Genomic DNA, 15,576 nt, shown 5'->3' with positions numbered 1-15,576 from the left:
TAAGAGGCCCAAGTCTTAAAATATAGGCCAAAATAGTACTCTATAACTTGCAATGTTGCTCTAGGAAGATATCCTTTTTATACGTTTTCTTTCAGTGTTTTGTTATTCACATTATTAGTTGATAAGCTTTATTTTCTCAGTAAATTAATATTTGTTGTCTTTAAATGACAAAGCAACTTTGAAAATATTGAAGTAGTGAATGAAGTTAAAACTATACAAATTATTATTTGATTTATCAAGAAGTTGACCCTTTCATGGATCAAACGATGAACAGACTAAGCTCTACTTGCATCTTTGTGTGGCTCCGGACATGTCTGTCTTTGATCGTGGCAGATATTGTTAGGACCTTAAAGCACCTGCTTGCTCCATCCAACACAGTCACACTCACAAGGGCATCAAAGGGTAAATATTGGTAGGCACAGGGGACAGGAAGCTCCATGGCAACAATGTAGTGGCAGCGCTTTGCGTCCGGTGATGGCGGGGGTATCTTTCCTCCCTTTCGGACATTCCGTTCCTGCTGTGCACTGAGCTCCCGTTGGCTCTCCGAAAAGAGTTTCCCAGGCTCATGTCCTCTTTTCAGAACCATGCAGGGTTTCTGTTGCCAAGGGACAAGGCCAAGGAAGGAAGCATGCCATCAGTGGTCAGTGTTTTGTCCTTCATGTATCCACCCTCATTACACACAAATTAGGAGCTAAAATTAAAACAATTTTAGATTGTAATTTATTTAATAATAGGATATTAACATTCAAGAATGCTATTAATGAAGTATAGAAAATCCTCTTTAATTCAGAGTGAGTTTCCATTTTCTGACAAACCATGGTAAGTTGTTATGCAAAGTTGACAATTTATTTTCGTCTTTGATATACCAGGGCCAGGCGTCCTTGTTCATTTTATACACAGGATTTTAATGAGAAATGTCCACTATTGGGGGCCTAAACTAATAATTTAGGCCTTGCCAATTTGGTTATTTCACTAGATGTTTTAATGCATTTTGTTTTTACTTTTTAACACTACACAACCATTATCATATATTCTTAACCATGTACTGTACCTGCCACGTGTAGTCATGCTTATAGACCATATCGTACAGTCTGCATCTGTATTGCATGCCAGTAGAGCAATGACTTTGGCAACTATTTTTATAACCAATAAATCATATAAGTATTTTAAGGCTACAAGTTAGTTTATGCTTTTCTCATTTATCACTAGAATATGTTTTTTGACATGGTTGGACAAAACTAGGAATTTAAACATCTGAAGTATAGGGCATTGTTATGTGCATTTTTCACAATTGTATAGACATAACCATTTTTCTTGAACATATTTGGCAAATCAATCAATCAATCATGAAAACTAATCAAATATGGGCTGGAACAACTGCCATCTGCCATTCCTACACAGAAAAAGAATCATAATTGGCTTGAATTTGGAAAATTGCTTTTAAAAGGGGAAATCCACCAAGAATGAGAACTGTGTTGTTCATAACATTTGAGTACCTATCATTTTTACATAGGACAGGAGAGCAAATGTAATGACAATAACTATAAAAGACAAAATGTTATTTCTAATTGTTAAAGAAATTATGTGCATATTGCAACACTGATATTCCCATTTTCCATAAAAAATAACATATAAAAGAGTTTAATGAAAAATACACATAAAAGAGTATCAGAAGGACTGATTATAGAATGTGAATAATAGATGCAGCAACCACATGAGAGGATTGAGCGTTGGGGTGGATTTCCCTTTTACTCAGCCGACTAAAGCGTCAGCAGCAGCAGCAGCAAAAGCGTCGTAGTAAAATGCGGTGCTGCTGAGAAAAGAGGAGGCGATAGACAGAGACAGAGAGGGAGAGAGAGAAGGGGGAGCGAGAGAGTGAGGGAGAGAGACCACCGGGCAGGATATTTCTCACCAGAAAACAGAGGCGACCTGTCGTCCTCTCGTCCCCGGACATGTGGTGCACCCAGCGGCAGTAGTAGCAGCAGTGCTGGCGGTGCTTGCGGTGACGGCGCGGCGTAGCCCTTTACGTCTTTGGAGCTTCTTTTGTCTTTAATTTTCTTTTTTGTGTGCTTCGGTAATGAGCTTGCTGGGGGCCTACAAGAAAAAGACCAGTTACGATGGCTATGAATCTTTGCAGTTGGTCGATAGTGGCGGAGATAGCTTCAGTGTCGGAAGAGGGAGCAGCAGCAGCGGCAGCGCCACCATCGCAGGCTCAGTATCGGCCACCCTAGGACCGAAGGCGGGCCCGCTGAGAGAGGAGGACTGCAGCACCATGGACAGCTCAGGTAAGAGACCGCCGCCGGCTACTTGGATGGCATTGTACGCTGACGTGGTCAGTGCTTGAGTAAAATGTGATGACTACGTATTAATGTGGCCTGCAACTGTCCTGGTGTAAGGGTAGCAGTGGACAACACAATGGCTAACAATAGTGAAGTATACTATAATAGCATAATAATTATTATGAACAGGGCTCATAGTGGCCCCCAGACTCCACCTATATGGCTGAATTGGGCTAAATGCAGAACGGTTTAGGACCTTTGGTCCAAAATGTCTAAATATGTGTTGCTAACCAGTCCTGTACATAGTCTTAAAAGATGACCAATGCATTTGACACACAGTTCAAACTAGATGTAGTGGTATGTTTTAGATGTGTCAAAAAGATAATGTGAAAACTAAATATGAAAGCATATGTATACAAAATACCCAGATAACCTAATTCCATTTCTCATTTACTTTATCTTATGGTCTTTAAGAGGGAAACCGTGTAGCACTAACGATAAGAGAGTACATATTATGCACGAAATACTCTCAGTACTGAAGTTTAGTCAACTGGCCATAATGGATAATAAGCTTAATGTATCCAATTACAACTTCTATCTGTTTATCATTAATCTGATGGCAAATCCTCATGCTTTATTGAATTCAGTCATAATTGCTCATTTGATATGACACCTTATTACTAATTGAGATCTGTAAAACAGCCTCTTGGGAAGAATAGTTGAATGATGCCACTACTGTGCCCAATGCTGTCACCAACACTCCTCTGCACTGCTGCCACGGTAAAAAAGAATCAAGAAAGTAAATAAAAGTATCAAATTACATTGCTTTCATTAAAATGATTACTTTTTACATTTAGGTCTACCATTTACCTGAGGAATTGGCAAATGTTATTGGTTCAAAATCTGTTTTTATCATAAAGTATTGTGTTTTTTCCAATGAGAAAGGGATTCCCCCCCCCCCAAAAGCACTACTGCTTATATGCATTACATATAATTATTGGATTTGTAATAAAGGAAGGATAATAAGGAAGTATTTTACTTTTGGTATTTAACGTTTAAGTCTGTTGTGCCTTTGTGCAGTGCTCTGTGCAGACAGCCAGCCTCTAGGGATGAACAGTGGTGTGAAACAAAAGAAGCTGGATGAGGAGGGTCAATGAGGAAAGGGGATTGGGGTTGGGGGAGGGTGGAGGAGGGGGATCAAGTGTCAGATGTCTGTCTGGTTTGCCAGGCCTTATGGAGGGTCTCTTTCATGTATGAGTGTGCCTGTACCTGTCTATGTATCCATCTGTCCAGTTCACACACAGCCTGATACTGAGGGCTAAAGGTTGGCACTCTAAGGTAGACACATTCATTGATCTTTCTGGAAAAGCCCAGAGCTCTCTGTTCTGTTGATGCCCCGCTCTCTCACACTGTGGCCAGGCTCTCTGCTGTATTACCTGATGGAGACTGTACCAGAGCCTCCCTCTGGTGTCTGTTTTAGCACTGTTTGTCACTGTAACTGGCTCAGCAGTCTGCACACTCCCACATCCATCTGGCCGCAGACACAGAGTGAACACATTCACACAGATTTGCAGAGAAATAAATACAACATATAATACAGACAAAGCGTGTGACATACAGTACAGGAGAGCATACATTTAGAGAGCAAAATTATAATTATTTATACAGTATCATCAGGATGGTAAACAATACAGTTAGGAAAATGAGACAATACAACATAGCAGACCAGTTTCATAATGAAAGGTAAAAAAAGAAAATACTGTTAAAAGATAATCAAATCAAGTCCAGTTATTTGAAAAGGATTTTTTTTTTTTTTAAACGATAATTAAGTTGACTATATGACCAGGTTTTTTAGCAGACCTAGCCCAATGTTATCAAGTTAGAAGCTAGCTATTTTATATAATCTGTCCCAATGAGATCCACAACAAATATAAGGATTCATAGGGTAATTGTGACAAGAGAAAGAAAACATGAAAATAAAACTCAGATATAACTTAGTGGAACTTCCGTGAATCCTATTTTATAATCTTAATCTTATTTCTTGTGAAAACCGGAATGTTTGACCTCTTTTGGTCCCTTACAGTTTTCTTCTTCTTTTACCAGCGTGTCATGTGTTTGGTAGCATGCATTAGTTGGCTTGCCATTGAATGCAGTGGAATCTTCCTCTGGTCAAGCTGTTTAGTAGAACATTATTATTCCTACACTTCTTGTCTCATCAGCAGCATCTATATTGAGCAGGTTTCAGTCCTGGGTTTAAGGTGCAGTCATTCTTCTCCAGGACACAACAAGGCCCGGTGCAGTGTACAGTAGCAGCACTGAGATACAGCCATGTGCAGTGTGTTTGCTGGTCAAGCTTTATTTTTGTGTGGTGCATCCTGTGTCATTCACACCAACCAAGATATTGTTGGAGGAATAATTGTCGCTCTCCCTCTCAGCTGTTGGTGAAAGCAAAAAGATGCATTTGAGGAGGGTGGATGTATTAGTGGGTTTGGCCGCATTTTTTTACAAACAGCTCTCTTTTTGAAGCACGCTTGTTCCTTTATCAAACCAGATGCCTCTTTACCTGAGCAAATATCTGAACATGATTGGCAGTTCCAGGTCGGTTTTGATGCAGAGCAGGATCCAGGTTTCCCTAATACGTCCCGTCATGCTCACCAACTGGGGAATTTGCATAGTAAGGAGGTTAAAATAGAGCAACATTTACATTTGAAATGAGAGAAATGCAAGGGGAAGCTTTCCAGCTAGATAGGAAGATTGCTATCACTCTCATGTATGCACAGTATAGATCTAATTACATCTTGCAGCTGGTTTACTTAGATGAGCATTAGGCTGGAAACAGGAGGAATCAGTTAGCCTTGATAGGTTCAAAGGTAATAAAATCTGCCTTCAGACTTTATTTTTTAATCTGGATTAATTAGGTTAATTAATGTTCTTCAGGGGTGCTGTTAAGTGGATTTTGTTACTTTTGGACAGAGCCATATAAGCTGTTTTCCCATGTCTTTTTACAAAGCTAGGCTAACCAGCTTGTGGCTGTAGCTTTATATTAGTGTGCAGACAGGAGAGTGATATTGATCTACTAATCTAACCTTCTGCAAATTAAGGTTAAATGGTGATTGTATGGCATTAGCCCAGGATGCAATCAACAAATTAACAACTTAGAAGTTAAATACAGTCAGCAGTTTAGCAAATAAACAACAAAGAACATGTTTCTTATTTGCGAGCTTTGCAGCATGTTACCTTCCCTTTATTTTTCTCTTAAAAAGCGTTGACAGTTTATGCTTTATGGATAAATAAAGATGAAATGTCTGTCTCAAAAACAGTTCAAAAGACAGTTCATCTTTGCTACACAGTTTTACAGGATGTGAAAAACGAGGCCTGCTGTCAGCTTAGGGTTTCAAGGTTTAACAGCAAACAGTTGTGCCGCACTAGACTTGAAATATCTTTTGGTCCTTTTTATGATGTTCCTCCGCTCTCCTGTTTCCATGTAAAAATGTCATACTGTAACTCCGGCTTTAATGTTGTTTTAGTTCTCTTCAGTTAAAGTATAACTATAATATACTATTTAAAAAACTATGATAAAGGTGATGATGAGGCTATTTTTGTAATGTTTTTATTCTCTTTGTTTATTATCTGTTGATGTACAGAAGTCATTTAAAGGGTCACTGTACCTTTATTAAACTGAAGACATCTTATCCTATAGTCTTTTTCATATTAACAAAATAAATGACACTACAGTTCCCATGATGCAATAGCTTACGTCAGATCCTCCATGTCTAGAACTGCACCACTGACATTTTTATAACCTTCAAACTCCACATCTCAAGTTCATATAACACTTTTTGAGTGCCTCTTCAGTTAACAGGAGTTTTCTTGTATGCATTTGGCAAAGCACCACTTGAGTTTTGGAATTTTCAGGGGATCATATGCTGTATAAGTTTAACAAGCAGGAGCTTTATTTTTTCAAGAAAATATTAATCCCCGTCACACATTTCAGTGCCTGTGAAGTGAGTCACATTTTGGGAATGGGATGGAGGGATTCAGACATGGAAAGAGAGAGGATTGGAGGGATCAAGAGTAGGCAAGTAGTGAACGAGTAATAAGCAGTGACTGTTTATGATTAATCAGGAAAGTCGTCCAAGCAGCCAGCTGATTTCCTAACAGACGGTGTTTGTAATGTCTTTGTGAGTGTGAAAGTCAGCTGTTAAAATCCACCAAAGTGTGCCCCTCAATTGTTTCACAAAGGTTATCTAACTCCCAGAATTGGTATACCAGTAATACAGATATATGAAGAGGAGGGATAGAAAAAGAGAGAGAGGAAGAGAGAAAATCTTAATTTTCCTAAGGGGTGCTGACTAATATAAGACTCTTGGATCTGTTCCAACCATCGACTGGATATCTAAGGTTCAAACATGAGTCAGATCACATATCATGGCTAAAAGTAAGATCTCACACACACACACACACACGGACACAAAGTCCAGATGGTATGCATTTATTTGTGTGTCTCTTTTGTCCTTGTCCATCATTCCTTCACATCTACACATTCATGTACAGTGACTCATATTGCCTCAGTAAGTAGACCCCTGACTCCTACAGATAGTGTTGAAGTGTCCTTTAGCAAGCCACTGATCCCCTCTTACCCCTTTTTCCAAAAGTCTATTTTGTTGCCATTTACAATTAAAGTGTGTCTCTCTGTTTTGCATCCTTGGTGTGTGTGTGTCTGAGAATTTTCTTCTTAATTTCTGAAAGTTCGTTTGTCCCCAGAAATGGATGCCAATTATGGCGGAGGACTGTTGGATATGGTGAAGGGAGGAGCCGGCAAGTTCTTCAGCAACTTCAAGGACAACTTGAAGGACACTCTGAAGGACACCTCCACCAAGGTCATGCATCAGGTGGCCACGTAAGTTACCGCTTCATTATACACATGAACTGCACTATGGCTTAGCACTCACTGTTACCTTCTGCCATATAAAGCTTTTGTTTTGGTGTCCCTGTTTGTCTCTACTAATTACACTATGTGATCACAGAATTGTGTACCTACATTTAAATCTGATGTTTCTATAAAAGTGCCAGGTTTTTTCAACTTTATTTACAGTGTAGATTAGCAGGCATTCAATGTATCTGAAACGCTTGTTATTGATATCATATAGTCTGGCATAAAGACTAATCTCGTTTTTTACGAAAGAAACCCCATGTGGGAAGCGATATTATAACATTTGGAGTAGTTTATAAAATAATGCAAAACAGTCACACTGCACAGCGGTGGACATTTTAACACATCTTGACTCTTGTCAAAGTAAGAGTAATGATCATTGAATGGTGTTCAGAAACCTAGCTCATAAACTTGAGCACAGCTGGATATGTTATCACATCTTGACTCCTATTTTGACTAATGAACATTGAATGGTATTCAGAAACCTAGTTCATATTCTTGAATGTTATATATACAGTATATATCAAATGTTGTGACTTCTAATGTAGCGTTGTTTCAGCTGTTGATTACATTGTGAAGTTAGTCTGGAAATAGCTTCAAAAGTGAAAGAGAGCAGTGTGGATGAGTGGAGGGAAAGAGGGAGGCAGCAGAGTCTGACACGGCTCGGTCGTCCCAGTGTGTTTGTGCACAGGCATCTGCACAGGGCAGCACAAAGGGGCCTCTGTGCTGGCAGAAACACACAGCTCCTCTCTGACTCAGCAAGCTTGACCGTTGTGTCTCCCCTCCTCTGCTGCTAACATCTCAACAAACTCCCACTCTTCTGTCATTCCGTCCCCCGTCGTTTTTCGGCTGTTTCTCACCTCTCATCACATTTCCTTCTCGCCTCTCTTTGCCTTCTCCTCTCCTGGCTGAATTATTCATGGTGGTTCATTGTGCCAAACAGCCAGTGCACTGCTGATACAGAAGGATTCATTTCATTAGGGCCCTGTGTGTGTGTTTGTGTGTATGTACAGTATGTGTGAGTGGGTGGTTGTGATAATGGGGTGGTGGGAGGGAGGCTACCGTGGCAACTCACTAAAAGCCTCAGAAAGGAAAGGTAGATGGGCAGAGGTAGACTAATGTGTACTGTAGTTTAGGGCAGTACACTTTGAATTTTCTTTTTTATGATCCCCTTTCTACATTAACTATCCAGCTGTGATCTGACACTAAGAGTTGATCATGCTGTTGTTTACATCATATTTAATACATGTATTCCCAGATTGAAGGACAGAAAAGATGACTCTAAAAACACAAGTTGTTTCCAGAGGTAGAGGTAGCACTATATGCTTTATTGCCCTCATAAATAAATCAACACGCTGTTAACTGAGCTACCGGCTGACTATCTAGTAGATCTACAGAGCAGCTTCAAGCATGCTGGGTGGATTATATAGACGTAGTATCATGATTTTTTCCTGCGCCAATGACAAGTGCTCATTGACTGTCATTGGTGGCTTTCCTATGTTGCTCCATGAACCAAAGTCAGCAGTTGTTTAGAGAGATATGAAAGAGATGCAGGATCTAATGACGAATTCCTATGAGGTTGGCAGCACTCTGTAAACAAGACTGCTCCATCTGTCTCTTTCTAATGTTTTTATGTTCTAATGTCCTTTCTCGCTTATTTTATTTTATTATGTTTATACTTTAGTCCACCTTTTAAACATTTTAACAATTTAAAACTACTAATGCATACGTGTAATATGAATGGGGTTGTGTACAGCTCATTGTCTCCCTTTTACTGTCTGCAACTCCACTGTTTTTATTGACTATTTTAGATACGTTATAGTTTGTTGTGGCCTGGCCCTGATTGTTATTGTAGTACAAAAAAATCATTCTTTGTTTACCCCTTTGGCAAAATGTCTCGAGATAACATAATGTTCTGTTTCATATAGAAGGGTATTTGTTTGCCGCTTGAAGGTTTCCTATGCTAGCAGACTTTCTTTCAATTTAATGTGTGTGTCTTAAACCAACTTTTTCGTCCAAGTTTATCATGTGTTCAAAGACTTCAATGAAAATTCCCCTGAGCAAACTTGATACAAAACTAAATCCCTTAAGCTCAGTTATTAACCAGTGCCTCTACCCCAACTCAACTTCAATCGCTCCTCTCTGCTTCCCTCTCTGCTTCCCTCTCATCTATATTCCAGGCAAAAGGCTGAAGCTGAATTATTTAAAGCAGCTTGCTTGTTTGTTTACCTGGCTGAACAGAATATTTGCAGGAAAACCTATCCGTCAACAACGCTCAGCTGTGTTTTTTCCTCTGTCTGTGAGAAACACATGGGCGATGTGGTTTTGTGAAAGGCGTAGTGTCCTAAGTCTGCTCCCAGACACCCTGCAACCATACTTGCCAACCCTCCCGATTTTCGCGGGAGACTCCGGATTTCATTGCCCTCTCCCGGTTTCCTCCCGGGGTCATATTTCTCCCGCATTTCTCCCGATTTCTGACAAAATCAGATTTACTCAGGACTGTTTCCACTCGGACTTTAATACAGCTACACCATTGTTTGGTTTCCATGGTAGCGCAGCGCGCGCAACTGAAAGTCTGAGAGGGTGAGGAAGATAGTCACAGCAAACAGAACAAGAATCGACAATTCTACCCTCTGCTCACTCCTTTCCTGTAAAATACATATTATGGTGCTACAGGCCGCAAGGCAGTGCACTTACAACTACAATAAGCATGTTAATGTTAATCTAATACAGCTCCGGCGATCCACTAGCACCCCCCCCCCCCCCCCCCCCCCCCCCCCCCCCCCCCCCCCCCCCCGCGGTGGTTTTAAATGCTCCCGATTGCTGAGGTCTCAAGGTTGGCAAGTGTGCCTGCAACGCCCCCCACCAGACACACATTCATCTCTCTCTCACTTCTCATTTGTCATTTGTCCCTATTTCATTAGTGACTTTTTGTCAACCCAATAAATGTATTGGTTGCTATTTTCTACTTTAAACTGTCAATAACAATGCAACATTAATGTAAATCTATAATATCAAAACGGCAACACAATGAAGACGTTTTGAGGGAAGTATGGAGGGAATGTAGAAAACTCCAATCTAATATCTACTGGGATGTAGCCCACTTATGGCGCATTTCCACTACACGGCCTCGCTCGGCCTCGCTCAGTATGGCTAGGCCTCGTTAGGACTGGCTCACTTTATGGCGCATTTCCATTACAGTTTAGGAACTGGGGTAGTATCTAGAGTAACGCAGTGTAGGCGGAGCCGTGACGTCATCTTCAATGAGAACCCCAGAAAAACAACACAGCCGTTAGCTGTTAGCACTCAGAGCTCACAGCTCCTCATATCTGTTCAGAAACTAGACAAAAGTTAAACAAGTACAAACCACAGACTGCCTGTGTCATGGCGAATACAGTCGCTGCTTTATTTATGTCTGTATAGGCCGTTGTTGTGAGTGTGGACGGTCGGAGCATATACTGCGTTAGCTTAGCCAATCTCCATTTAGAAAACACGCATTTTAAAAGGTTTTTCGCCTGCCGTCTGTCTGCAGACTTGTCAAAGCATTAATTCATGGTTTTTACTAACCGGTATCAGTATGTTGTTACTTCGGCATCATTTTGAAACGTGTATTACAATTAAATCACGGTCAAATATGTCCATCTTGTTGTAGTTGTAGCCCCCTTGCCAGCGATTCTCTCTCTAGTTTAGCATACTCAGCCTCGTTGTCTCTGGCCCTAGACCCACGATTTTATGAGGCCAGAAAAACTGTGAATTAGGACCCACCGGCCGGTACTAGGCCAAGTGGAAACGCAACCAAAAACGGGCCGCTGACGTCACAGCCCTCTTAAACCGTGCTCCGCGTTGTAGTGGAAACGCGCCATTACACTGTGTTTGTTTGAGTGTGTGTGTGTGTGTGTGTGTGTGTGTGTGTGTGTGTGTGTGTGTGTGTGTGTGTGTGTGTGTGTGTGTGTGTGTGTGTTTGTGTGTTTATAGTCACTTAAGATAAGTGGAGACCTCTCTGCTGCTGTAATCGGGCCTACAATTGCTTTGATGCTTGTAATGTTTGCTTTCCAGTAAGAACCATAAACAACAGGCACTGTGGTGCCTGTTGGTAACTGCTTTTGTGTGTGTGTGTGTGTGTGTGTGTGTGTGTGTGTGTGTGTGTGTGTGTGTGTGTGTGTGTGTGTGTGTGTGTGTGTGTGTGTGTGTGTGTGTGTGTGTGTGTTTTCACTTTACCCTCATGGATGTAATTACAGGTGTGCTTGGTGTGTTTAGCTTACAGCAAAACACACTTTTTCCAATAAAAGGTTAAGGACAATTGAATTATAGTGATTACAAACAAAGTGAGATACCACCAACAAGAAAGGTATATCAAAGGTAGAATGTAAAAGTGTTCAAAAGAGAGATTGACTTTATTTAAATTACTTGCATTATTGATATTGCCAGTTATAATACACATACTGTAGAGTCAACATCAGTGAAGGTAAGAAGAGTCAGACACATAACACATGCTTAAAATGTGTACATTGGCCTGAGACAGTATAGTGGCTACCTTGATTAACAGAAAGGAGAAGATTCCCCAGTGTCAGCTTTGCCCTTCTTTCCAGTTGTGTCCTTCCTGACTATTTCATTTCCTGCACCACACCTTGCAGTACATGTTCATTGGCTGCAGCTCTAACTTAATGAGATCAGTGAGGCTGCTCATTTGCATACTTCGTGACTATTGGCCATCACCTTTTAAACCTACCTGACACTTGACTTAATCTCTCCTTTAATAGCCAACAAGCTATTTCCGGAGATAAGTCGATAAAACTGCAGATTTGTGGAATATATGTCTAACAACATAAAACAAGGAAATTAAGGCAGTTTCTACAAATACTCTTCTTTGTATTTTGTAACATCAATTTATGGTTAGGAAAGGTTATCTGTGTACTGGCCTTAATATGAGTATATATACAGTCCAGATATTCACCTTTAATGTCAATATGTGAAACTTGCAGGCTGCATTTTAACTGAACGGTGGTCAAATGACTTTAATAGACTAAACAGCTCTGATGGCTCAGTTTGTTATATTAGCTGCTGTCTTTAAGTAGCAGTGCATTACATAACCAGGTCTAGGAATGCATCAGTGCCATATGGCACTCCTCCATGACCACACAGAGGTCGTTGGCCCTGATCAGCCCTGCTAAGGGGATTTTCACAGTAGGCAACAAGTCAACTCAATTTGATTCACATTAGCCTGGTTTTGCATGATAATTGCAGGAAAGCGGGAAGCTGAGCTATGTGTTACTGCTGGGTACAAATGTTTTTGAGAAAGAATATAAAAATGTACTTATATTACAAAAAATAAGACAATTTTCCTGCAGTCATTCACTTCCATGGTGCAGCAGCAGTGGATTAGTTGTGTCTGCACTGCAGCTGCTCTCAGTTTAAAAGAAAACTCCATATGGAACAGCTAAATTTAGCTATAAAAGGCAATGGTTCTCAATTGAAGAATTCACATATGGTACCGCTTTGATCCTGGTCAGTGCAGCCTAATGTGGGGAAGCATCTGCTCTGAAGCATGCTGAGGAGAATAACTTGTGTATACATGACATGTAGCCTGATGCAGAGGTGGATTGACCTTTTACATGCTCGGCATGCATTGATTTCCTCTGTTTGATAAGATATGTTTCAAGGATAGAGCATCCTTTGACTAAATGCCTAAAATGTGTGAAAACCACCAACAAATGTGCCTGCTGTTTAATAGTTTACCTGCAATAAATGTGTGAGTTGATATTTTGTCATGTCAAGTGCATGGACAAACATTCAAAATAATTCAAATATGTGTTTCTTTGTTGCAGGTACACAAAAGGGGAGCTAGACATTGCCTACATCACATCAAGGATCATAGGTAAACATATTTGGTTTTACGAAATAGATTTTTTGTGAGCTGTGCGTTTGGATAATCTCTTCACAAGAAATAATAAATCAGAGTCCAAAACTCTCAATTAAAATAATTTCACTTTAAAGACATTGAAATGTTACAATTTGAAGTAATTACTAGGAGAAAAAAAAACCTCCCACGACTAAATTATCAAGAATCTGGTACATAGATGTCTTACGTTTTTTTTTAATATTTTAATCAGCAAATATTTCTTTAGGACTATGTTCAACCCAAAAACTTTCATTTGATTTATATTCAAACATTTCTAAATGCTAATTAGTGCATGGACATACATGGCTTAAAATTGTTTGGCCATTTCCAAATTCTCAGAGTTAAAAGCTTAGGTTCTTAAAAATGTATAATGTAGAAATGCTTTATAGATGATAAGCTAGACATGTGTCATGTGACCCTGTATTAACCTAATGTACACATAAGCATAAACACATTCACAGAAATGTCCCTTATTTCAATACTCACTTCTAGTTCCACATGCGTTTGAGTAGGAAGTAGCAGTGTGTCCTTTGGAAAGCATAGTCAGCTGGACAATTGTCCCCTGAGGGCTTCTATCCCACAATGCTTTGTGTCTGGCCACGGATAGTCGTGTGTCAATGTTGGTCCACTCTCCACATTTCAATTGACTTATTGTAGAATAACTGTAGAGAAGAATTGAAGATGGACATTGAGTGTGAGGCTATTATCTACATTGTGTATATAATCATCTGCAACAGTGCATTAAAACCTGTTAAGCCCCAAAACGCAACATCTTGCAAGAAACAGCGTCTGAGGGCTTCTTAACATTTAACAAACGAATGAATGTGTCATATCCATTTAATGGGAAGAAACTCAGCTAACTGACGATATGAACCATTTTTAGTTAAACGAAACACAAGTCTAACGCCGAGCCTCTGAATTAGCCCTTAGCGAAAAAATGCTAACGCACTTAGCACAGAACTCACCGTATAAATACTTAATTACTTATTGGATCTGCACAAACAAGATATCAGCTAGCAAGCTGAGATTCCACAGATCCCAGAAATATAAGTATCATCACTGCGATCAAAACTTGCGGCAAGGGAAGCAAACCCAGACATCACACAACGTAACTTTACGGAACAAAAACAGGATTAGTCTTACCTTTGCTGTTGTTCTGATCAAAAGTTGTGTTCAATGGCATCAAAACGATAAAAACGCTGCTGAAGGTTAATCCAATGCTTAATCCAATGTGTCTGTGTCACTTTGAAATGATTACTGATAATCCATCTTCATATTTATGGCAATTTCAATTTTCAGAGTGTAACGTAGCTTTCGGTTTGGGCAAACTGCGTGCGCATCACTCTCACTCCTCATGGTGTACGTGTATGTGGACTTAGGATCTCCCCGTCAATTCTATTGGCTCTAACGGTTAAAAAGAGGTGTCAATCATCAAAATCGGCCAATGGCTTTCCAGAGAAATGGCAAATACACCCAAATACACCCAAATGACCACAGAGGTGTTTTATCTTTTGCTAAACCTCTCTAAAAAGGTCAAATGTCACTTGTTTTGCATCAATCTTGATACAGGGTACTTATTATATGTTATAGTTTGGATTCCTAAAGCTTTTAGTCTACTATCCCATCATTGAAGGGTGGTTTTCACTATAAGTAATGATTTCTTTTTGGACGGACACTACAATTTACATTTTTTTACTATGTTCAATCTGAATTTACTTTAAAATAAAACAATTCTATATTGATTCTGACTTTTCTACATCCAACTCACAGGTTTATCATTGCTTTGAGAAAAAAGATTATTAATTTACCCCTTTTAGAAGGGAAGTTATGGTCATTTGTTCTGGGAATGTCATTTTTGACCTGAAAAACAGGCTTGGGGCTTAACAGGTTAAACTCTTAATTTTTCTACTTCTTATTTTCAGTGATGACCTACCCAGCAGAGTCAGTGCAGATTGGCTACCAGAACCACGTAGAGGACATTCGCTCCTTCCTCGACAGTCGCCATGCCGACCATTACACTGTCTTCAATCTGTCACAGCGTAACTACCGCGGTGCCAAATTCTCCAACAGGGTGAGTTTGATTCTGCCTCATGAAGCCATTACAGATGTATTTGTTTTTGATATAAATGTAGTTATTGGTAGGTGCATATCTTTTTCTTCAGATTATTATAACACTAGAGTGAGATATGAGAAGTTTGACGGCTATTTTTGGTCAGCTAATATTTAAAGTCAGGCCATTGCTACATTTGCTTATAAGCGATGGAAGCATTCAGAAAGAAGTCTCTAATTAGTTTTCCCTCTAATTTTAATCTGCATTAAATAATTTTTTCACCCACTCGGTAGCAAGTTGTGCCAAACGCTCAGAGAAGTATCACTTCTGACTCATACTCTGTCATACCCAACAACTCTACAGAGTTATTTTAGCATCCGCTGTACATTAACTGTCCAACACCAAACAGCAGACA

At 39.8% G+C, this 15,576-nt stretch overlaps 1 protein-coding gene across 2 annotated transcripts in view; it reads left to right on the top strand.

The window, feature by feature from the left end:
• Positions 1-1,746: 1,746 nt before the first annotated feature.
• dnajc6 (DnaJ (Hsp40) homolog, subfamily C, member 6) overlaps positions 1,747-15,576 on the top strand; it is a 29,354-nt gene continuing 15,524 nt past the window's right edge. Inside the window, exons 1-4 of one of the 2 annotated variants that reach the window (XM_034146238.1) lie at positions 1,747-2,285; positions 7,044-7,179; positions 13,038-13,087; positions 15,034-15,182. In XM_034146238.1, the coding sequence (XP_034002129.1) occupies positions 2,078-2,285; positions 7,044-7,179; positions 13,038-13,087; positions 15,034-15,182 (543 nt within the window). In that variant the 5' untranslated portion in view covers positions 1,747-2,077. Of the gene's footprint in view, positions 2,286-7,028; positions 7,180-13,037; positions 13,088-15,033; positions 15,183-15,576 lie in introns of both variants that reach the window. The other variant, XM_034146237.1, reaches the window with a different exon arrangement.

This window comes from Trematomus bernacchii, unplaced genomic scaffold, assembly GCF_902827165.1.
Source record: "Trematomus bernacchii unplaced genomic scaffold, fTreBer1.1, whole genome shotgun sequence".
Lineage (NCBI taxonomy): Eukaryota > Metazoa > Chordata > Actinopteri > Perciformes > Nototheniidae > Trematomus > Trematomus bernacchii.
This window is presented reverse-complemented; position numbering and strand designations above follow the sequence as displayed.